The sequence below is a fragment of the Amyelois transitella genome, chromosome 2 (genome assembly GCF_032362555.1).
Source record: "Amyelois transitella isolate CPQ chromosome 2, ilAmyTran1.1, whole genome shotgun sequence".
NCBI classification, from domain to species: domain Eukaryota; kingdom Metazoa; phylum Arthropoda; class Insecta; order Lepidoptera; family Pyralidae; genus Amyelois; species Amyelois transitella.
The window spans coordinates 5,657,810-5,680,381 of NC_083505.1; the positions used below are offsets into that span (position 1 = coordinate 5,657,810).

At 34.4% G+C, this 22,572-nt stretch overlaps 3 protein-coding genes across 5 annotated transcripts; 1 reads left to right on the top strand and 2 right to left on the bottom strand.

The window, feature by feature from the left end:
• Positions 1 to 44: 44 nt before the first annotated feature.
• Positions 45 to 15,105, bottom strand: LOC106143015 (centrosomin). Of its 3 annotated transcripts, none has more exons than XM_013344976.2 (12): positions 11,022 to 11,634; positions 9,456 to 9,505; positions 6,712 to 6,851; positions 6,357 to 6,476; positions 6,007 to 6,069; positions 5,299 to 5,354; positions 4,534 to 4,573; positions 3,823 to 3,930; positions 3,171 to 3,325; positions 2,669 to 2,740; positions 1,508 to 2,583; positions 45 to 1,074 (listed from the first exon to the last, which is right to left on the bottom strand). In XM_013344976.2, the coding sequence occupies exons 1-12, from the start codon at positions 11,087 to 11,089 to the stop codon at positions 881 to 883; spliced, it is 2,142 nt and encodes a 713-aa protein (XP_013200430.1). In that variant the 5' UTR covers positions 11,090 to 11,634; the 3' UTR covers positions 45 to 880. The 3 variants fall into 3 exon arrangements, with proteins under 3 accessions (XP_013200430.1, XP_013200431.1, XP_060804172.1); XM_013344977.2 differs by lacking the exon at positions 11,022 to 11,634 and adding an exon at positions 14,726 to 15,105 and having other exon boundaries at positions 46 to 1,074; XM_060948189.1 differs by lacking the exons at positions 9,456 to 9,505; positions 11,022 to 11,634 and adding an exon at positions 7,962 to 8,327 and having other exon boundaries at positions 46 to 1,074.
• A 1,031-nt stretch (positions 15,106 to 16,136) lies between these two features.
• LOC106143214 (small ribosomal subunit protein mS40) lies at positions 16,137 to 17,362 on the top strand. The gene is made up of 2 exons (XM_013345239.2): positions 16,137 to 16,671; positions 17,143 to 17,362. Exons 1-2 carry the CDS (start codon positions 16,264 to 16,266, stop codon positions 17,296 to 17,298), a joined length of 564 nt encoding a protein of 187 aa, XP_013200693.1. The 5' UTR covers positions 16,137 to 16,263; the 3' UTR covers positions 17,299 to 17,362.
• Positions 17,363 to 18,343: 981 nt separating this feature from the next.
• LOC106143212 (suppressor APC domain-containing protein 2) lies at positions 18,344 to 21,982 on the bottom strand. The gene is made up of 3 exons (XM_013345238.2): positions 20,782 to 21,982; positions 20,029 to 20,241; positions 18,344 to 19,215 (listed from the first exon to the last, which is right to left on the bottom strand). Exons 1-3 carry the CDS (start codon positions 21,736 to 21,738, stop codon positions 19,102 to 19,104), a joined length of 1,284 nt encoding a protein of 427 aa, XP_013200692.1. The 5' UTR covers positions 21,739 to 21,982; the 3' UTR covers positions 18,344 to 19,101.
• Positions 21,983 to 22,572: the final 590 nt, after the last annotated feature.

Sequence of the window (22,572 nt, forward strand, 5' to 3'; positions counted from 1 at the left end):
AACCATGCATCATCATTATTTTCTACTAGATTTTACCCGCAGGTTCCGCGCGCAAATTCAGTGCCACCTACATGAATATAGGTTTTTCGCTAATCCCACAAGAACTTTAGTTTTTACCGGGATGAAAAGGTATGTCCTTCTCCAAATTCTTAATTGTAATAATACAATTTCAAGACGATTGGTTCAGAAGATAACGCGTGAAGAGACAGCAAGTAACCTTACTTTGCACACAGGTGCCAAACCTTTGTATGTATTTGAATATTCAAAATTATAAGCCTCTGTCAGTTTTGAAATTCCGACGGTTATGTGTACAAGGAAATTTTACAAGAAAAAATGGAGGTTTAAAAATCTTAATGTACTATTTATTTTTAGTTTTCAACAAATACATTATAATAATACAAGAAACTTATTCTAAGGCCTTAAAATAATAGGTACACAAAATTATAGGCGTATATAGATATTAAAAGAAGTTTTGAGGTTATAATTCAATGATTGGGGGGGTACATAAAGATTTTTTTGATACCTACGCGATTAAAATCGTTCTGAATAATCAATAAAAGTATAATAATTACAATATAAATAAAAGTCAAATGAAATCCCTTGCATATGTGAAAAAGATAAGTCATAGCCGAAAACCTTGTATCAATAAAAAAAATATTGTATTTAATTCATTATGTGTATGACCACGCCATAATTTGACCAATAGAAATTACAAAGAAAAGATTCTTCTCTCCAAAGTAAAAAAATCAATCTTTGTTAATGCAGTAAATTCAATAATCTTAAGTTATGGACTCGTTGATGTATTATTCGATACCCTAGAACACAAAATCAATCACAGGGAAACTCAGATAGAAATAATACCAAAATCATGTGCCAAATATTAATTTGGGTTTTCAAACTGATCCCGCGCTTTACGTAGGACTCCTTGGGTCTTATGTATTTCGCGGCATATGGCGCGTTGTACACTTCTCTTTCTCAGATTTGCTGCATTCAATTGTGACAACGTCTCAGCTAATGTAGCTTTAGTTCGAGCAAGTTTTTGTTTCAATGTTTGATTTTCTTCATATAATGAACCTAAAATAATAATCAACTGGTTAAATTAAATTCAATCTTATCAGAATTATTCAGGCCATTCAGTCTATTGCTCAAATAATGTTTAATGCGCGACGCCAGCGATAGTTTTTATCGCCCAAAAAACTATCGCTGTCCCATTTCACTTCACGTCATAATGAAAAGTGAAACAGCGAGTTTTTAGCGCGATAAAATCGACGTCGTGCATGACATACTACAGGGGCTTGTTGTGACCTCCCAGGAATGAACCCGAGAACAGCCGATGACTTGATATTGAAGTGTAAGAAAAGTCTGAAAGGTAAATAGAGTACAGCCCCTGTCAACAGACTTAATTTCTAGAACTTGATCACATTAGATTATGGTGAAGTTTGATACGGTCTCATACCGTACCCATGAAAACTGCGAATGGTTGAGTAATAATAATGTAACGACTTACGTGGTGATAAAGTAGCTGCGTCATTGTGTTCCAAACTGGAAAATCTGTCACTATCAATACCTAAATCTGGAGAAGTAGGTCTATCTTCTTCTGAGAGTGCTTCATGTACAACTACTTTGTTATCTGCATTGAGCAAAACTTTTTGAGAAGCTTCTAATTCTAGTTTAGCATTCGTTTCCATAATCTCCGATAATTTTACACGTGTTTCTTCTAAATCTCTTTCAATTTTCAATCTGTCATGCTGTGCTCGAGCCCTTTCAAGGGCCGCTTGAGAAGCTTGAACTGTAGCCTCGTCCGCAGCACGTCGCAAGGCTCTTTCAGTTTCCATATACGTTGATTCTAATTCTTGTCTTTCTACTCGCAATTTTTCTATCATTTGAGTAGTTTCAATAACTTTATTTTGTAATCCTTCAATTTGTAATTCAAGACCCATAATGCAGTTTTTCATCACAGCCATATCATTTCTCGCTTCAAGATGGCTTGTGCGTTCTGAATTCAAAATTTCTTTTAATTCGTCTTTCTCGTTTATGAGGTCATCAATTTGTTTTTGGGCGAATTCTAATTTACTCTTTAAGTCAGCATTTTCTTCTTCCAACAACTCACTTCTATGAGTGAGTTGATTGATTTCATCTAGCATAGCGGATTCATTGGTAGTTTTATTATCTTCCGAACGGGACCCGTAAGAAACTCGAGATCGGCGAGATCTGTAACGGTTGTTATCTGATATAGATTCTCTGGCGTTCACCCCAGTGTCACAAAGTCCAACCCGTGCAAGTGAAACGTTTCTATCTGGCTCTGACCAACATTCAGATTCGGAAACAATATCAGCCTGTGGAAAATGTTTCAAGGGTTTGCGAGAAGAGCATCTGTTATCATCACCACTGCACATTACATGATGTCCGAACATCATTGTTAAATCTTCTATTCTAAAGGATTGTGATATGTCCAGATTACTTTCGTCCATTGTAAATTCTTCAGGCGCCATAGACTCGTCTAGTTTTAAACCAACAGGTAGAGCTAAACTTTGTTCTAAAATACTTTCAGCAAGTTTTTTCTTTTCCTCACCAAGCACACATCTATAAAAATATAAAGATTTTATTCGTAAAAGTTATGAATAATAATAATAACGTGGATCCAACACATGTCAATTATTATACTTACTTATGTGACAAAAGTTTGTCTAAGAAGTAGGCGAGTCCTTGCAATCGGCGTGTTAACAATTGTTGCAAGTTTCTAAAACAAAAGGAAAGTTATTAATTAGCTATACATTTTAAATTAAAGACAGCAAACGTTTCTCATTATTTACCAAATACGAGGACCACACCGAAAAGATCGGAAATAGAATATTCAGGAATTAATAAACTAAAACCCTTTGGAGTATGAATTAAAATATGAATCAACATAAAATAAAATCAATAACATTTTTTAAATTTAAAAAAAAGTTAATAACTTAAGATACATTTTCATTTGAATTTGATATGTCTGTGAGGGAAATGGAGCTTACGGCCTGTGGAAAATGGGGACCATTTTCGTGCTATAATTTTTCATAACTTTCATCGAGTCGATTTTCGATACTTTGAAAAACAATGAAAATAAATATTGTATTAACTTTGTACTTTTTTCTATTCTTTTCGATGTGACCCTCGTTAATGTTTATGCTTACCCTGTGTTCTCGTCGTTCTGAACATTTTCTGCATGTTTCTGTAATTCACGCACTTTACTTTCAAGGTCCTTTATATGTTCATCTTTGCATTTCAATATTTCTTCATATTTTTCTAACTGCGAATCACTAACATGTGCATATGCTAATTCCTTATTCTGGAAAAAAAAATCAAGGACAAAGGATAGCATATTTTAATGATGGATTAGTTTTTTTTTTTAATAAATAAAAACAAAACGAATTACACGACGACTCTATGAGCGATAAAAAGGCCATATTCTGTTTGTGAATATTACCATACTACATGACTAGAACCTTGTGAAAGCCAAAAACATCAAATTGATAAAGTGATTGCCAACGGTTTAATAGCGAAGAGTCTCACTCGTCCATCAAATATTGAGACTCTCTGGATAGCTGAGTCAAGGGTCAGATACAGAAAGCAGTATGTGATTGTATACACAACTACAGTACTACAGTATGTGAACACAGCCCCCAAGTTTCCTTTGGTTTAATTACTTTATGTTTTTTTATATAAAATTATGATATATAAAAAATTATATTACAATATAAAAATACATATATATTATTTATACGATGTTTTATAAAAGGAAAAAAGGATTAAAATAAACATTTAAAATAGTTTTTTAGAACTTACCAGTTTCAAGTTTTTTATTTCCTTATCTTGTTGCTGAATTTTCTTCATGCATCCTTTTATCATTTGTAGAGCTTTTTTATTCTCTCTGCGTAATTTTAAAAGCTCGCCCTGGAAGAGAATTCTCAGTTAAGTAGGCATAGTAAACCTCCTGAGATTACAACGGTGAAATCGGTAAAAAAAAATAATTTAGCAAAAGTGTCGACTCCGACAAAGTAAATATAATCTCGGTTGAATAGTTGTTATCATTGGCTAGTCATTAAAAATATCAAAATCTATTCCAGTGAGATAATCAAATTTACAGACTTGACGCACCGGATAAAACATTGAATTTAAAAAAAAGTTGTTCCTTCTTATTTCAATAAAGAGAAAACAAATCACAACTAATGTTATAAATACGAAAGTAAGTTTATTTGTTTGTTTGTTACTTCTTTACGGGTTATGAAATATCACGAGTATTATAATGAAAAGTCGGAAGAAGAACATAGGGTACTTTTCATCGCGGTAAATACTATAATTCTATTGTAGATGGCGCTAAATTCGTCGCTTTTTGTAGGTGGCGTTTAATGCGATGCTTTTTGTAGGAGGTGCTTATTTCGTAGTTTTTTATAGACAGCGTTAAATTCATCGCTTTTTGTAGATGGCGCTTGATTCACGTGGGCGATGCTGCGGGAAAAAGCTAGCATTATATATAAAAAGAATCTTTTAACCTACCATTGCATCATGATTGCCTCCAGTTGCCACCAAGAGATCGCTGCAATAAATTATTACTGATAATAAACATACAAGTTCCTCAGTTAGGTTTACAGACAAACAAGGCAGTCTATAGTGTAAACTCAGGGTCAACATAATTTATACAATTTATTTGATCCTTGCCGTGTGGTTCCAGGTACTTTAGACTAGGATCACTCCCATGGATATCGTAAGAGGCTACTTAGGGAAAGGGTAATAAATTTTCGCTTCATTTTGTAGGCGATGGACTAGCAACCTGTCAATAGTTGAATGCATTATCAAGGCATACAACTGAGCGTGGCCTTTCGGTCTTTTCGAGCGTTTAAGCTGTTTGCCTCTGAGGTTGTCCACAAGCGATGTTACATGATTGTATGTACCTACGTTGTTATATTTTTGTTTTATATGGTGAGAGAGTTACCTCTGTCTTTGCCGCAAGGGATATAGACGTGATTATATTCATATATAAATATTCCTTTTTACCCTTAAATTAAATCCCTATTATTCACAATTCATTCGTTCTTTGAAATTAAATGGTAAGATATTTAAGGAACCAATTGTACAGATTGTTTATCCCATTCAAACTCAACAAGACCAGACATTAATAAACTATAGAATAGATACTATATTTTTTAACAATAATAATTTTGCAAGACCTACGTCAGTTTGAAAAAACTCAGCTGAATACGGATTGAACCTGAGATCTCATGACACCCCAGAAGCAGATAATAAATAGCGGTGATGCCTTACCCAGCGGACTCGGAGGCGCAAGTGTCATCGCAAAAGCCATCTTTTTTCTCCAAAAGCTGCAAAAATTATACAATAAAATCCCAACTAATGTCATAAATGCGAAAGTAAGTTATTTGTTTGTTTGTTTAGAGTTTGATTAAGAGTCTGGAGAAAGACATAAGGTTCCTTTCATTCCGGTAAAAGCTAAACTTCCCGTTAGATTTGCGAAAAACCTGTATTCATTGTATGTTTGCGCTCAATTTGTCACCTCTCATTTGTAGGTGGCGTTAAATTCGTCGCTTATTATAGAATAATTGATATAATAATATTCAACAGCTTCCATAGTCTGTTCGTTGATGCATTTGCTTAATTACTGACGGAGGTGTTGAAATTCGCAGGAAGCAACTTTACTCATCAGCATATTTTTATTCTTTCATTCACTTGAATCTATTGTAAAAAGAATAAAATAAAAAAGATGATTACGACCTTCGTAATGCAAGTAATGTGTTCACTGGCCGCTGACAACGATCTGGTGATTGTGATGACATGATAAGAAAACTGCCCCCAGAAAGAGATGAGACTTAATTCCATCATTATTGACCTGCACAGTACACATTGTCTACCCCGTTTAAAGACGTAATATTTTGTGTAGACGATACACAATAATAAGAAATCACATTAAAAAACTTCAAAAACCTTATTTAAGGTAATGGATAGTAAAATGTTCACCTTTTCCGATAGGTTATCTTCTTTTTTCGTGGAAACTTCTACACTATCTGTTGAAATGGACCCCTATAAAATAAGATCTTATTAATAAAAATATGAAATTCACATTGATGGAAACTCGGGCAAATCAAATTAATATATACTTATTGTATCTATTATTTACCCAAATTTTAGTCTTAACTTGCAGGTTTATTCGGCCATTACGTATGGGGAACTGGCAATCCTATTACTAGCAAAAGTGTATTTGGAAAAGGGAGAGCTAAGTTAATTTGGAAAAAAAATAGATTAAATTGCCATTACAAAATATGTAGTACGGAATATGCAACATCCTCAAACTGACAAAGATCGCTCACCTGTTGTTCTAATACATCAATGGCCTCTGCTGCTGCGGCCAAAAGTTCTTGTTTATCGGACAGTTGCCTTCGTAGTTCCTCTACTTCAACTTGTAATCTAACATTATGCTCGAGCAACCCCTGAAATATTTCAACCACTTCTGGGTAAAATTTCACTTTACAACGTAGGCACGAACAAGATTTTTATGCACCCCTAAACCACATATGTAGTATAAATAAAAGAGTTTGGTAAGAAGAAAACGAAAAATAATCAACGATCGCGAACGATCGAATTTTTATTTTTAAATGTAAGCAAAATTTTATTCCCATTCCAATTTAACCCATTCTGTAAGATAATATCAATCGGTAAACTCACTTGGACAGCAGGCGGTGAACCACTTCCTAGTTTTTCTTCTAGAAAATATATTCTCAATTTTAAATGAAAGTTCTCCTTGCGCAATCCATTTAATTGCTCTTCATATTGTTTCATACTGACTCCGCTGGCATTAGTAACATCTGTAGTGGAAATAGAAAAATTACTTTCAACAACAGACCATTTACGTCAATGTCGAAAGATGGGGATGATTTACAATTACAATAATGTGTTAAATTATTAAATCAATCAGTCATTTTGATCAGTTGGGCTTTTCATAAAAGATTAGAAGACATATTGGTAAGCTATATAAGAAATTTAACAGATATTATTTTTCATAACAAATATTTTTTTATCAGTGCCGTATGGTTCCCGGCAGCGATACAAAAAAGAATAAGACCACTCCATCTCTTTCCCATGGATGTCGTAAAAGGCGACTAAGGGATAGGCTTATACAATAGGGGATATTCATGTTTTTTTTTTTTGTCATAAATCAATATTTTACTTCATTGTAATGTAGAAAAAAATATAATTAAGCTTCAAAAAATTCTAGATATTTTTCAAAATGAAATTTAAAACTTTGAATTTATTTGAGCAGTTCAAACGCCGTCATTTTGCGCGCGCTTTGCGTGACGTCACGCGGCACTCTCAGTGTTTATTTACTGTGAACTTTTCAGTTACTTCGTACTTATTTACAGTATTGATAACTTTAAAATCATGGAAGAAGCCAAAAAGGCATCTTATAAGTACTGTATAGTACCAAAGTGCACAAATACTACTCGAAAAACACCAGACAAATTGTTCTTTCGTATTCCAGACGATGCGAATATACGAAAACTGTGGTGTAAGGTGATGAGAAGGGATAATGTATCTCCTAAATCGCGTTTATATTGTTGTGAAGATCATTTTAACGTAAGTATACTTTATTTAGGTACAGCATAGTGTGAATTAGTAAAAAGTACGTTTTGCATTAGCTATTAAATCAGGATATCAATTTATAGAAATTAAATCATTAATATATATATCTCAGATACACACAGAGTCAAAGTTATTATACTTGAGTGAACTTCAATAATATAACATGTACTGTACTTATATTATTATCTTGTAGACGTAAAAATATAAGTTTCAGAGCAATGACAACTGGATATGTATAGGTTATGTTTTGGTGTATTATAAGTGAACTGCTGTATGCATTTATTAATAAAAATCCATGTTATGGGCTAAAATATTTTATGTAACATAATAATTACCTTGCAGCTTTCACTCCTCTGATCTCTGCGCTCGTAAAATCGGGATTTGATGCAAAATATGATGTTATCATAAATGCATCTATTTTCGGTAGATTGTCCGATTGTGCTTTGACAAAACCAGCTTCAGTCATCGTTCTACATTTACTACTAATCTAAACTAAACTCCACTACAATCAGCACAAGAAAATAGCTTTAAATATTTATTTTTCTCACTACACAATAGGAGCTTCGATACCGATAAATTCAATGTTGTGCCGCATGACGTCACATTTTGTTCGACCAATGGTGGCGCGTTTTGCTATCTTGAATTTCGCGCCGTTATTTTGCACTTTTTGGATAATAATTTAGGGGTTTAAATAATAAGTAAATGAAAAAAAAACCTTTCGATTATAATATGACGGTAATAAGTATTCGAGAAAAAAATACTTTAGGCCATTTAAAATTTTATGCATATCCCCTATTGCGATTCTTTTTTTAGGCGATGGGCTAGCAACCTGTCACTATTTGTATCTCAATTCCATCACTAAGCCGAGCAGCTAAACGTGGTCATTCAGTCTTTTCAGGACTATTGGCTCTGTCTACCCCGTAAGGGATATAGACGAGACTATATGTATGTATTATTTTTCATAACTGTTCGTAGGTACAAAGGGCTGCTTTTGACCGAATCGCAATCTGCAAACTGACCGCACTTTCGATGCGAAATAAAGTTAAACCTTATCCACTGAAGAAACTAATATCGTTTAAGCGGCTGCGAGTTTCTTATTGCCATCGACGTCTCATTCATAGAAGCATTGATCACACTGAAAGTGAGCGCCGAGTCGCCGCTGGCATGTACTGAATCGGTTTTTCGATACTTCTTTTATAATTCAGATACAGTTTTATAATAATTAAATGTTACTCGTTAGTTATCTACCGCAGCTGTCAACTCCAGAAAATAAAGCAACTTTATTTTATTAATTGCAAAATTATATACTATACTTAATTAAATCTGAAAATTAACACATAACTTAATGTAAACTAACATAAAGTTGCCACTCTCCCGTAAAATTCCTCTAGATATACTACTAGCTCCTGAGTAAAAGTCGATCGTAATGTCAGTCAGCACAGAAGCAGGACACTAAAAGGAGAATACTTCTTAACTTTAACACGTGCAGATGTAAATACATACATAAAATCAAGCCTCTTTCCCGGAGGGGAAACAAGAGACCACATCTTTCCACTTGTCACGATCCCTGCATACTTCTTTCGCTTCATTCACATTCATAACTCCCTTCATGCAGGCTCGTCGGTTTTTGGTACTCTTAACCTAATCTTTTGCCAGACCAGAACGTCTCTGATTTGATCAAGAAAAATTCGTCTAGACCTTCCCACTCCAACAGCCCCATTCAATCTCCCTTTGTATATTTGCTTAGTCACCCTGCTTTCATTCATCCTCTCCACATGACGACATTGCATATGTACACTTTATCATAAGCACAAGCATTTATTACTTACCATGATCGGCCGGAGGCAGCGTCATTTCTTGAAGCTTTCTCGGGCTTGTGCTGCGTAAAGAAAAATACAATGAATTAAATGCCAACTCAAGTTTATGAGGAAATCCGAAGACACGTTTTAGCTTTGACAACAATAGACCAAAAAGGTGTAATTTGTCACGTTGAGAAGGTACAAATTGTATCACAAGCTTAAAGCGAACCCTAAAAAGTAGTCTCCCTTCGCCTATATCTGATTCTTGACTTTCTTCTTTCATGCAAAGAATTGAAATGGAGTTTTCATTTTTATTTAGAAAATTTGTTTTCTTGAAAACTAAACAATACATTTTAAAGCCCGAGAAAGAGTGCTTAAAAATGTACTTCGTCGAATCGGGGAAATTCTGACGAAAAGTCAGGAGTACACAAAAACCAACGTGCTTGAATATAATCTTAATGAGCGTGGCTAGAGGAAAGATTTAGTCTTTGCTCTGCCTACCTTTATGAAAAATTCTTATACATAATTATTTACTAGCTTCCGCCCGCGTGAAAAGTATCCTTTATCTTTCTCCGTACTCTTCACTATATTCATGCTATACTAATTCCATGGAGATCTGTTCAGATCTCACGTGAAAGACGGACAAACAAAGCCATTTTCACGTTTATAATATTGGTATGGATAAGACAGGAACATACGGATTTATTTTATTTACTAGAATCCTTTTAACAGGTGAATCAGTAGATCAAACTTTACAACATTTACTAAACAATCTCAAAATCGCGAAAAAAATATCAGCTGCTCCAAAAATAAACAACACTAACAAAAGGTGCACGCACAGGAACGTAACCGGTCAGAAATGTATGGAACAGCTGATTTTGTTTCCGCAGTTTTGTGGTTGGTCCCAAAGTAAAAGTGTTCAGTTTGATATACTAATTCACCTGTTAAAAATAACACTGTATTAATAAACCCTCTTGCCAATAAGCACTTGATTTTGCAATAAACACGGAATGTAATGATTAGCCGACCGATTCAGACCCGCGATTGATAATTTTAAGGTTCCATAACCGAAGTTAAAAACGGGACCTCTATAATTTCGTCATATCCTGTTATCATTACCATATATCTGTTCGTCCGTATGTCACTACCATTTTATTCTGTGACCATGCATTTTTGAAGACACTTAGGTATATTTAATTAGCCGCCACAAAATCCTGCAGTATGCTTTTGAATAACAAAATTACCAAGTTTGGCACTTTGTATTTACCGTACATGTAAGTGGCGGTTGATTCTTTACATTATATAAAATACTCTAAAATCGAATTATAAAAACCGGAGATACCGTGTAACATCTACATAAAAAAAATACGGTCGAATTGAGATAGATTTTTGAAGTCGGTTAAAAACTTGAAAAGGCAAAGTCATATGGGTTTTTTTTTGGAATTTAACATACGCGGGCGGTATTACGGGAGAAAGTTCATGTACAAAAACTCATCAGGAAGATTGAAGTGTCTCGGAGCATGGTAATTGATAGTTTGCGCTCAGACACCTAGCCCGCTTAAATTTTATAAAGTGTTTAGTGTTTTACTAACTTACCTAAACGGTGATGATATACTGCTCGTATTTCCATGTTTTGAACTATGCGTTCTTGGTAACGTTGCCATTTCTATAAGAATCGCACTAATAATATAAATCGCACATAATTTTAAAGAAAAAAGCTACTAATGAACGCACTGTACGAATGATTTTGGTCTTTACTCTGAAGTCCAGACGTCAACTGATAGATAACAAATTATTATCGTCAACACGTTACTTAATGCATGCCTTTGTGTAAAAACAACATAATTAAGACGGAGTAGATCACCTAATTCCTAATAACAATGCTTGTTACAAACTTAGTCAATCTGTAAATAAACAGATTTGCACAAATGATTAACAATTCTACTACGTTTGATTTTCACAATGCAAGAGGAAAGACTGGAATTGGGACGCCACTTCGGATGCTATTCGGGAATATTCGCCTTTAACTCTTATGCCAAAGGCATAGTACCCATTTCTCCTGAGCAAACGACAATATAAAATGGGAATAGGGAGCATTGAGCGAGAAAACTATATCTAAAAGAGGGAGATAGCCGAGTGAGGTAGGGGAAGACGGATGCTGATGCTGTTCACCGCACATCACCGAAATAGAAGTGGCGTCGCGGCGGCAAAAGTTCCTTTGCTCGTTCCAAATTTTCGATTTATGCCTTACTTCCTGCATACGTTTTCGTTAGCAACACTAATGATTAGCTAGCTACATCTAAATAGGCAGTTTTCAGTTTGTTACAGACTAATAAATAGATTGTGTATTAAAGTTTCGTCAGTTTGTTTCTCGCTGTATGTATTAAATATACTTTAGCATCCTGGCCCCACACTAGGTTCTTTTTATCTAGGTCTTCCCGCACCACATTAATATTTTAATTGTTAATTTTACGTGACGTTCATGAGATAATGGGATTTTAATAAATTTCTAAGAAAACGCGAAACGAATATTCCACAAAAATCATTTTCATGAAAAATGTAACCAAGATCAATCAGTCATACCCTGTGAAAAATTTGTCAGATCTCATTTATGCGCCATAACTTTATTATGCCTTACTTCGCAAACAATATTGTTTTACACACAATACATACTCGTACATACATACATACATACATACATACATATAATCACGTCTATATCCCTTGCTGGGTAGACAGAGCCAACAGTCTTGTAAAGACTGATAGGCCACGTTCAGCTACTTGGCTTTAAGATAGAATTGAGATTTAAATAGTGACAGGTTGCTAGCCCATCGCTTCAAAAAGAATCCCAAGTATGTAAGCCTATCCCTTAGTCGCCTTTTACGACATTAGTGGGAAAGAGATGGAGTGGTCCCATTCTTTTTTGTATTGGTGCCGGGAACCACACGGCAATTTTACACACAATGAGCGAATGAAACCTTTGATTAAAATATTTTATGTTAAACAATTTGATAAAAATGTTTTGTGAAGTTAGGCCTGGTAAAGTTAGGGCCCATAGATCAAGAATCTTGGCTTTACATAAGATCTGACAACTTTTTCACACTCATCTTATTACCAGTTTTCATGAAATTGATTTTGGTGGGATTTTATTTATTTTTCTAAGTAAAATAAATAACAAAGAAACACTTATAATAATTTGGACCAGTAAACTTATAAATTCGAATTATAGACCTACGCATACGAATGCAATTATCTCCTACCATCGCCTTAAAAAGAACCAAGTTTATTAAAGGCCTTTGATTAGACTTTTACAATCAGCACGTGAGCTTCTTTTACAAGCAACACAAGGCACACAAGAATGTACCATTGGACTATATATTAATAAACCTCTTACCCTAATGTAAGGAGGAAGACAAACATTTATATATTATGACATTTACGTCACTATTTTCGTAAGAATATATATGTCGCAGAGAAATGAGAATATCAGAGATTTCACGAAATTCCTAGGTATACCACGAAATCACGGAAGATGGTGAATATTCCTATTTAATACATCTTCTTACTAAAAAAATATTAGTGATATGACAAAATACTATTTCAATCGTACTTACGTACGCGCGTACGTGCTAAGTAAGTCCTTTTAAAAGTTTGTTTCGAGATTTTTTTAAAGTAAAACTTGCATTGTCATGTCCACCATTGCAAGTGATTTGTTTCTTTTATAACTATGTACTAATTTCTTGTAAATGTGTTTTCTATGCACTAAAGATATTACAAACAAACTTTAATTGTAAGTGTGTGAAAATTAGTTGTATAAAATGAAATTATCAAATCCTCAAAAGGATGGTATAACTTTTCACATGTAACTTTTTCAATTAATATTTTTACGTGCAGAGTTAACTTTATAGAGAAGAGTCAGCAAAGTCGAACCAGTACAAACTAGAGTACCAAAGTAGTGGCGCTGTTGATGTATTATATGAACACCTCTTTCTTTCCCAAATGTAAAGAATATTTTTGTCTCTTTCTTCGATAAGTCTCGTTTTACCATAGTGATGTTACCCCTTTGATTTTGAAGGTAGAATTTAAATTGAGGATTTTAATGATGTAATCAACTGATTAAAAAAATGGAGGGCTCAGATACGTTTTTACCTGTATGTTAATACATGTTTGTCTGCAAATATGTTTGTCTGATTGATTTTGATGGTGTTTTGATGTGGTAACATCTTAACAGTTTGTGTTTTAACCTACTCCAAAAAATGGTTATCTCAGTTTGACGTTCATGATGTACTTTTATTTGTATTTGTCAGTGATTATGTCTTGTTTGGTTGAACTGATTTCAGTTGCTGTTCCATCATTAAGTCATACAGCTGAACATGGCGTTTCAGACTGTTCGTTGTGCCTACCCCGCAAGGGATATAGACATGATTATATATTATGTATGTTGATATTGGTAAAACAAAGTAACTTTATTAATATTAATTAAACACATTCAACTTTATTGCAAAAGTTCTGAAGCAGAGCTTGAAGTATATATATTTATTTATTGTAACAATTACAATCTGTAAGGTACAATAGTGAAATATATTATGTGACTTTTTCACAATGTATACAGCTTAGTAGGAGGTATATCCTAAGATACAATAAAAAAGAATAGTGGTAAAATTTAAAAATGATCGATGATTACAAAACTATTAGCAAACATAAGATAATGTTGCGAACCTTTTCCTTTTTGGGAAGATTATTTCATTTTCAATAATACCAAGTCTTTGGTAATTTAATTCAAAGGCACATCAGTAAACCTGCAACATTGTAATGTCAGCTACTGCTTCTAGCACCCATACTTCCTCTAAGTTTGGTGACTCTTGACGCAAACAAGTATTGAAAAATACTCAATCTAAGTCTAAATCTCTGGGGGTAATCTGTGCATTTAGCCCACATGAAGCTTAAACATACAGGCATATTTTGTTTATTTCAAATATCTAAAGGCTTAAGCTGTTCTTTCTAGCAGTAAAAATATTTTATAAGGTATGTTCCTCTTACCCCACCTGACCTTAATAATAAAGTTTAAAAACTGAAACCCGGCTATCAAAACTGGAAAAAAAGTGCAAAACGGGACGGAGTAAATAGTAACTAAATATGTCAGAATCATGACAAGACCAGTGCAAAAAATGTACTGCTGTATGTAATAACCATATGGAAAAAAAGCGATTTTATCTTTTCAGTCAATCAACTCAAAACTACTAGACAGATTTTGATGACATATTATAAGTTTGTAGTAAATTATTAGTGTAAAAACTTACCCAACGGCTTCAGGTGTACATTCGGCCATGTTAAATATTACGAGAAATCACTAACTATATAATTTGGTTATTGATATTAATTGACTGATCAAGCACATACGGGAAAAAAGTTGGGTAATATAGAATTATCGTTATTATTGTAATAATAATTTTAGTTTCTTTAAAATCCAAAATTATCCAAAAAGTCGAATGAAACCATAACAAAATTCACATTCAAAATAGAAACGGAGAATACCTAATAAGAAATACAATATACGGAAACAATGGAATTTATGGAATCAAAGAGAATCAATGGAAAGGTATGGCAGACCAAAAGTTCAGTTACATTCTTGAATTCAAATTATTTTAATCGCTAATTCGCTTCGCTGTCACTACTGACTTTTGACCAGTCAGTTGACTGTCATCACCATTGACTTGACATGAAGGTCACACTGTCAGTGTGTCACCAATTTGACTTTGACTAAACATGGACGATACCTACAAAATCATGAAGCAACCAATCTTAGAATATTGTTTTATTTAGTTTTATACTAACTAGCAACACGCTCCGGCTTTTCACAAGTATTTTTAGTAAAAGTTTGCGATGTTTGAAAATAAAGTACCTACATACATATAATCACGTCTATATCCCTTGCGGGGTAGACAGAGCCAACAGACTTGAAAAGATTGATAGGCCACGTTCAGCTATTTGGCTTAATGATAGAATTGAGATTCAAATAGAGACAGGTTGCTAGCCCATCGCCTAAAACAAGAATCCCAAGTTTATAAGACTATACGACATCCATGGGAATGAGATTGAGTGGTCTCATTCTTTTTCTTATTGGTGCCGGGAACCACACGACACCGCATTGAAAATAAAGTACATATTTCTTTATATACCTCTAACTTAATAAAAATCTAAATGTAGATACTTACTACAGGAATAGAAAAGGGTATGTTGAGATGGTTCGGTCATGTGGAGAGGATGAATGAAAACAGGTTGACTAAGCAGATATACATGGAGGGTGTAGAGGGAAAGGTCGGAGTGGGAAGACCTAGACGCACGTATCTTGATCAAATTAAGGACGTCCTGGTAAAGGGTCAGGTCAAAAGTACCCGAAATCGCCGAGCTTGCATGAAGAAAGTTATGAAGGTGGATGAAGCGAAGGAAATATGCAGAGATCGTGGCAAGTGGAAAGAGGTAGTCTCTCCCCTCCGGGAAAGAGGCGTGATTTTATGTATGTAGATACTTACTACAAAATGAAAGAACCCAACCCCAACCTAACTATTTAACTAATTTGACTTATTTCGACAAAACGGCAATGAAAATTATTTAAAAAATATGCAAACTATGGTGTATTCGCAATGCAATATCCAACATCGCAAAAAAATAAATTTATTGTCACTTGTCGCATGTCAATGTCAACATGATAGAAAACAAAGTTTTCTATCAGGGGTTTTCATTTGCAGGTTATGATCTATTTAATGAGACTTTTTTAGGTAAAAGCATATTTCATAAGAAAATTGTGGATATAGTATAGTGAAAAACCTAGCTTAAAATGGCATTGGCTAGGAATGTTAGATTGATTTTAAACAAGATAGCATTGGTTGATGTAAGAACCAGTATCCGGTTTTATTCAGACCAAACGGATGAAATAGGTGAAACAAGTGAACAAACACCAGTAGACCCTACGAAAGACAGAACCAAAATAATACCCGTGGAAACGAGCATGAGATATCTTGAAAGCAATGCTTACAAACAAGCATATGGTGATAATCCTGTTTGGGTATTATACAGACGAAATCATAAAGGTCAATTTGCTCCGAGGAAGACAAGAAAATCGTGTGTCAGAAATGGAGTTATATCTACTGGGAACCCATGTCCTATTTGTCGTGATGAATATTTGGTTTTAGATCATAGAAATACGAAGTTGTTGGAGCAGTTTATATCTGAATATACAGGACAGGTAAGATTAAAGGGTTTTGGTTGGAACATTTTCATATGCATGTCATTCATCTTAAACAACATATAACAGACCTATTATAAATAAAATTATTGTCTTAATATTCCTGAAGGTTTAAATGTGAGAAAATTGACCCCAAGCTCAGTAGGACTGTAGCACAAGGTGCAACAGAATATGCAAAGATGCTAGAGAAAGAGAATTCTGAAAGATGAGGTGAAAAGACCAGTTTCCAGTGACCACAGCTCTTCAGACTGTACTCATAACACTTCTTCATTCAATAGGATAATACCATAGTAATTGGAGTTGCCCAATTTGTATTATACTTACTAATATTTAAAAGAAATTTCCTTTTTTAACCTTTTGTTTGTAACAATTAAAAAAATTGGGCACAGAAATAGAATACCTTCAGGTGTCACATTAATTTTAAAACGTTTATAATATTTGTTTCTATATACTGTTATTGTTTATTCCCAGATACTGGACGCATTCAACACTGGACTGTGTCGAAAAAAACAAAAGGAATTGCTTGTAGCTATTGAAAGGGCGTGGGACCAAGGACTCCTTACATATGATGTTCCATTCAGGGAATATGATTATTCTTTATATTATAACAAAACTAGTGTTTCGTAATATGAATGTTATTCAAAAGTAGATGAAGTAGTTGATTAGTCATATAATACAAACATAAAATCCATTCAAAAAATGTTTTCTTAATTCTCACTTTTAAACATTTTACTAAAGTGATAATTTCAGTTAATTTTTTTACTTTATTTAGTAATCGATATTGCTAAAATCCATACTATAATATTATCAGTGTGAAAGTGTATTCATTTGTCCATGTTTCATGTTAAAACCACTGAACTGATCTTCATGAATTTTTTATACCCATAGTAAATAGCATACTTTGCACAGGGGCGGCCGGAGCTAGCTAGCTTGATATCGTGCCTTATTCATGCATATAGATGGTGTTTAAATGGGAAATTGTGTTTGAGTTACACATTTACTATGTTTGCTTATTAAAAATAAAAATAAGCACCTTAGTCATAAGGTGTACTTTGAGTTCCTCCCAGAAAGGTGGGGATGTAACTGGGATTAACACTGGACTTAAGTAGATTCAATCTTGCATGACATTTCTTTTAGTTTCGCTAACTATAAGTTTGTGTAGATAAGGTAATTACAATAACTTAGCTGTAAGCATATGACAGGCATATTATATAGACAATCACCTGCTGTTGGCCAAAAGCCACAGCAAGCCTCGCAGGTAATGGCGTGTTTTTTTAAATATTTTGATTGTAGTAGGTGTGGTAAAAGAAAATCATTGGATTTACAATTCTGAAATGTAAATTTACAAAACTAAATCTGTATGGAATAAAGAACACTGGTAGCAAGAAAACAGTCCCACTAATGCAGAGACACCGCTCAATTCAATGACTAACTAAAGATGTCACCTTTCCTAGAATTTTCAATAGAATATCTTTCTAAATATGTTGAAAAACAAGAAGACTGATCCTTTCTTCCCTACATCGCTGTCAAAACATTTGCAGACTCGAAAATCATTTCCTATTTTTAAAGTGATTGTTTTATTTTATTTCAAAGGATAAAGAAACAAATACAGTTGCTTTATTTTTGTATAAATTAATAACATATATTATATCTGACAAAGATACATGGCACTTAAGGATATCTCTTATTATAATAAAATCTTGTATTTTTTTTTACATTAATGAATGTGATGACGTATTACATACAAACAACGTACAGTTTGTTATTTCGAAAATTCTTGTTGAAGTCATCTATTGCTGTTAAAAATACTCTTCATACGCCTACGTTTCATCAGTAAATAAAAAAGCAAGTAGGTATCATTGCAAGTAGTCTCTACCTACCCCTCCGGGAAAGAGTCGTAGTTTCATGTAAGTATAAAGTATGTAAAAATACTTTTTTACCAGGGAGATACTACGTAAATTTAAAATTCACAAACTTTGAACAAAGTAGTTACTTAGTTTGTAGGTACATGATTTTTATTTTTGTCTTAATCGGTGCGAATTTTTATATTGGGAATGAGAACAATATAATTACATATGTTGTTATCTGTGTAATTATGTATGCTTACCATCAGCAGGTTGTAAGATTAATAAAAAACCGGCCAAGTGCAAGTCAGATCCGTACCTATCATCACGTTAGTTGTTTTAATATTTATTTTTTATATTCACTTTTCTACCTGTTAATTAAAATGCAACGAAAACGACGACCACGGCAACGGAAACATATAATTTGTGAAAATTATTTCAGCTTTCTGGCTTCATATGTAGGCTATGTGAAATATGAATGAAATCTGTTTACATTACAACATACTTTTTGCGTTACCAGAGTAATAAACCCATACACATTCTTACAAACGCACACGATAATATTATTAGGATAATTGGTATCTTGTTATGTAAAGTTGTCCACTAGTTTTGTTCGATTTCTTTGTAGTAACAGTTCCCGAATGAGAGCAGATTTTTCTCTTTCCAATACCGAAATCCTCTCATTTTTCTTGTTCACTTCCTGAAATAGGTTTTAAATAATAAGTCATTTAAGGATAATAACAATTATAGAGGCGGCCTCATTAGGTATACTACAAAGCCGTTAGGGGGACATAATGTTAAAATCCTCAAATATACATACATACCTACATATACTCACGTCTTTATTACTTACGGGGTAAACAGAGCCAACAGTCTCACAAAGACTGAAAAGACACGTTCAGTTTCATGATGAAATTGAGATTCAAATAGTGTCAACACAAGAATTACAAGTTTATCAGCCCATTCCTTAGTCGCCTTTTACGACATCCATGGAAAAGAAATAGAGTCTATTCTTAAACAGCAAATTAACAGCTTTATAATATTAGTATAGATTATTCATTGAGTTAGTCAAGATCATAACTAGGTAACACATTGTAAGTTATCTTGCACAATAATTGCCTATAATAAGAAACAAACAATAGCATACATATGGTCACGTCTATATCCCTTGCGGGGTAGACAGAGCCAACAGTCTTGAAGACTCAATATTAAACGCTCAGCTATTTGGCTAAATGATAGAATTGAGATTCAAATAGTGAGAGGTTGCTAGCCCGTCGCCTAAAAAAGAATACCAAGTTTGTAAGCTTATCCCTTAGTCGCCTTTTACGACATCCATGGGAAAGAGATAGAGTGATCCTATTCTTTTTTGTATTGGTGGTGCCGAGAATCACACGGCACAAGTAAACAATAAGATTACGTTATGTGCTGTGAGCTGTGACTATATTAATGTTTCAATCTTTATCTGATGTAGGTACTTCTTTAGATCATATTTATTTTGTCTTCATTAACTGACCTCGGCTAGCATGCGGTTTTGCGACCTGAGTACAGCCGCATTAGGCGTAGTTGGTGTACCAGGAAGAGGTGTGACAGGTAGTGCTAAGTTCATATGCAGGGATAATTGACCATGTCTCCAGCCTGCTGCCAATGCCCCCAACTGACGATTAAGCTCTAATACCCGCGCGCGTAGCAGCTCTAACCTCTCTTGATGAGCTTCGCTCCAGGGTTCCTATAATTAAACCTTTGTGAGTGATAAAGAGGATTATTATACATGTACTAGCACAGAACTGGTGATTGATTTGGATGGATTTGAGTGTTGAGTAATAGAGAATTAATAATACATTGAACTTGTTGTGACTCAATCAAGAAAAGGAGGCCATTTTTCCAGTTAAGTGTACTGTACCTTCATCCAGTGCTTAGGTCAGAGAGTCCCAAACTTATTTTGTCTACTGCCCACTTTGAGAATAAATATTTTTTAGCGCCCCCATTTTTTCACCTATTTGAGTTTGAGCAATCTTTTAATTCATATTAGTTGATGTTCACAAGTTGTTGTTGTGAGTCGAGAGCTCTTGAAGTCGTTGTTTAAGAGGCCTCCTAGCTAAATAAAATAACAAATCCCTCCCCCCAGCCTCTACACAACGCCCCCATTTTCTTTCTGGGTCCCTTACCGCCCCCCTTGAGACCTGCAGCGCCCACAAGGGGGCGTTATCGCCCACTTTGGGAAAGACTGGCTTAGGTAAAAGACATAAGAGAAAATTAAAATACTTACTACATATGTCCCCATTCTCCCAGCGTACCGCATTTTTTCTTGCACTTCTGTCAATTGTTTTAAATACCATTCACGTGCTTCTTCCACAGCTGCTAAGCCTTGAATTAGCACATCTTTTTCCTGTTCAATTTGCTTCATACGTTTAAGAAGGTTGTAATCTACTCCGTTGTGCAATGTATGACGTCGAGGTTCTCTACGCCGTGACACACGACGCGACTGTGTCTCATTAGAAGATCTTCCGTCGCCTAGACCTCTACTCTGTTCCTCGACAGTAAGAGTTTCTCTAAAATCCAATTTAGGTACTACTATTTCTTCATGCCCAAAAGTTATATCTTCTTCGGATTTATAACTTGATCTGGTACTTTCTTTTCGATCTTGTGAACTTTTATCTAATCTGGGCGGTTTTGGTGGACCATAAATTCGTGGAGGGTCATGTTTTGGTATTAAAGATAAAGTCGTTACTTCTTGTATTGACGGGTCTTTGCGTCCTAGAAGTTGAGGCATGCTAATTGTTCTATGAGTTGATGTTTCTAAGGATTTTAAAGCGTTCCAATTTTTTTCTGTATTTTGTACTTCATTAACATCCAGTATCGGTGCAGAAGGTGGACGGTGTACCTGAGTTTTGACCTTTGAATGTATTCCCGTGTTTTCAACATCATCTTCAATCCTATCATCTTTTTTTGACTCGTGTTCAACTTGATTTCGTAAGAGACATATTTTAAGACCGGTACAAAATCGTTCAAAACTTAATAATCCGTCGTTGGATGCAACCTTTTTCAGACTTTCGATCACACCTCGAGGTAATCCTTTGGTTCGATCGTCCCGCCAACGGTTTTCAATATCTGTAAGTTTTACAAACCCTGTATGTTTGTCATCCATTATATCGAATAATGTTCTCATTGCTGAAATGAACTGTTTCGGTAAAGATTCCATATTTCTTGAATTCATTGATGTCATTTTATTGTTTGTTTTAAATTTTATTATAAGCACTAAATATCTCGCGGCTTTAAAGTTTGTTTACGAAATGCTAATAAAGTTCTAATTTTAATCACTTATTAAACGGATTCACAAAGCAATTTTTTACGAAAATATGGGTTGTTAATAGTAAACAACACTTGTATTTCACTATACGAGCAACGAGCGAACTGTTGATATATGTTTATTTGTTAACTGATTGCGTTACCACATTCGACAAAAATCTGACCGTTGAATGGTATGTGTGTGGTGGTGGGTGACCCAGCCGGCGAGTGGGAGGCAATTTGCGGATAACATTCTACAAGAGTGAGCGAGAGAACCGGTCAAACGGCATTTCAAGCTTTGAGCCGGCAGGCAGGTAAAACAGAGAGCGGAGCAACTGGTCCTTGCAGGCCTCGCAAAATACAGATTCCCATACCATTTTTGTTTTAGCTTTATTGAGTACTAGAAAAGCCTGTCTTTATCCCATAATCTTGGTGAACCCAAGACCAAATTAATACCCTAGGTACATGCCAAATTCCAGATTTCTAGTCTCATCGATTTGGGCTGTGCGTTAATACGAGTACCTAGGTATTTCAGCCGGCCATGAACCAATGACTGTTTTTTGAGTGACCTATATACATTAGTGAATTATTTGCTTTTATTACATGCATATATTCAATATTGGTTGAGTGGATAAAGCATGAAGAGTTAACTAATAAACTAAGGAACTGAGAAGAACATTACAAGTGCATCATCATTGAAATAAAATGTTCCCACGGGATTGTCTATGAAATATACATTATCTAATGTTCGGAGAAAAATTGCGAAAGAAGC

Excerpts from the sequence above, each read along its gene's own strand:
- LOC106143015 (XM_013344976.2), bottom strand. The coding sequence starts at position 11,089 with ATGGCAACGTTACCAAGAACGCATAGTTCAAAACATGGAAATACGAGC. Across the intron at positions 3,931-4,533 it reads GAGGCAATCATGATGCAATG|GGCGAGCTTTTAAAATTACG; the intron begins GTAGGTTAAAAG and ends ATTCTCTTCCAG. Across the intron at positions 1,075-1,507 it reads CGCAGCTACTTTATCACCAC|GTTCATTATATGAAGAAAAT; the intron begins GTAAGTCGTTAC and ends TTATTATTTTAG.
- LOC106143214 (XM_013345239.2), top strand. The coding sequence starts at position 16,264 with ATGGCATTGGCTAGGAATGTTAGATTGATTTTAAACAAGATAGCATTG. Across the intron at positions 16,672-17,142 it reads TATCTGAATATACAGGACAG|ATACTGGACGCATTCAACAC; the intron begins GTAAGATTAAAG and ends GTTTATTCCCAG.
- LOC106143212 (XM_013345238.2), bottom strand. The coding sequence starts at position 21,738 with ATGACATCAATGAATTCAAGAAATATGGAATCTTTACCGAAACAGTTC. Across the intron at positions 20,242-20,781 it reads GGAGAATGGGGACATATGTA|GAACCCTGGAGCGAAGCTCA; the intron begins GTAAGTATTTTA and ends GTTTAATTATAG. Across the intron at positions 19,216-20,028 it reads AAAACCGCATGCTAGCCGAG|GAAGTGAACAAGAAAAATGA; the intron begins GTCAGTTAATGA and ends AACCTATTTCAG.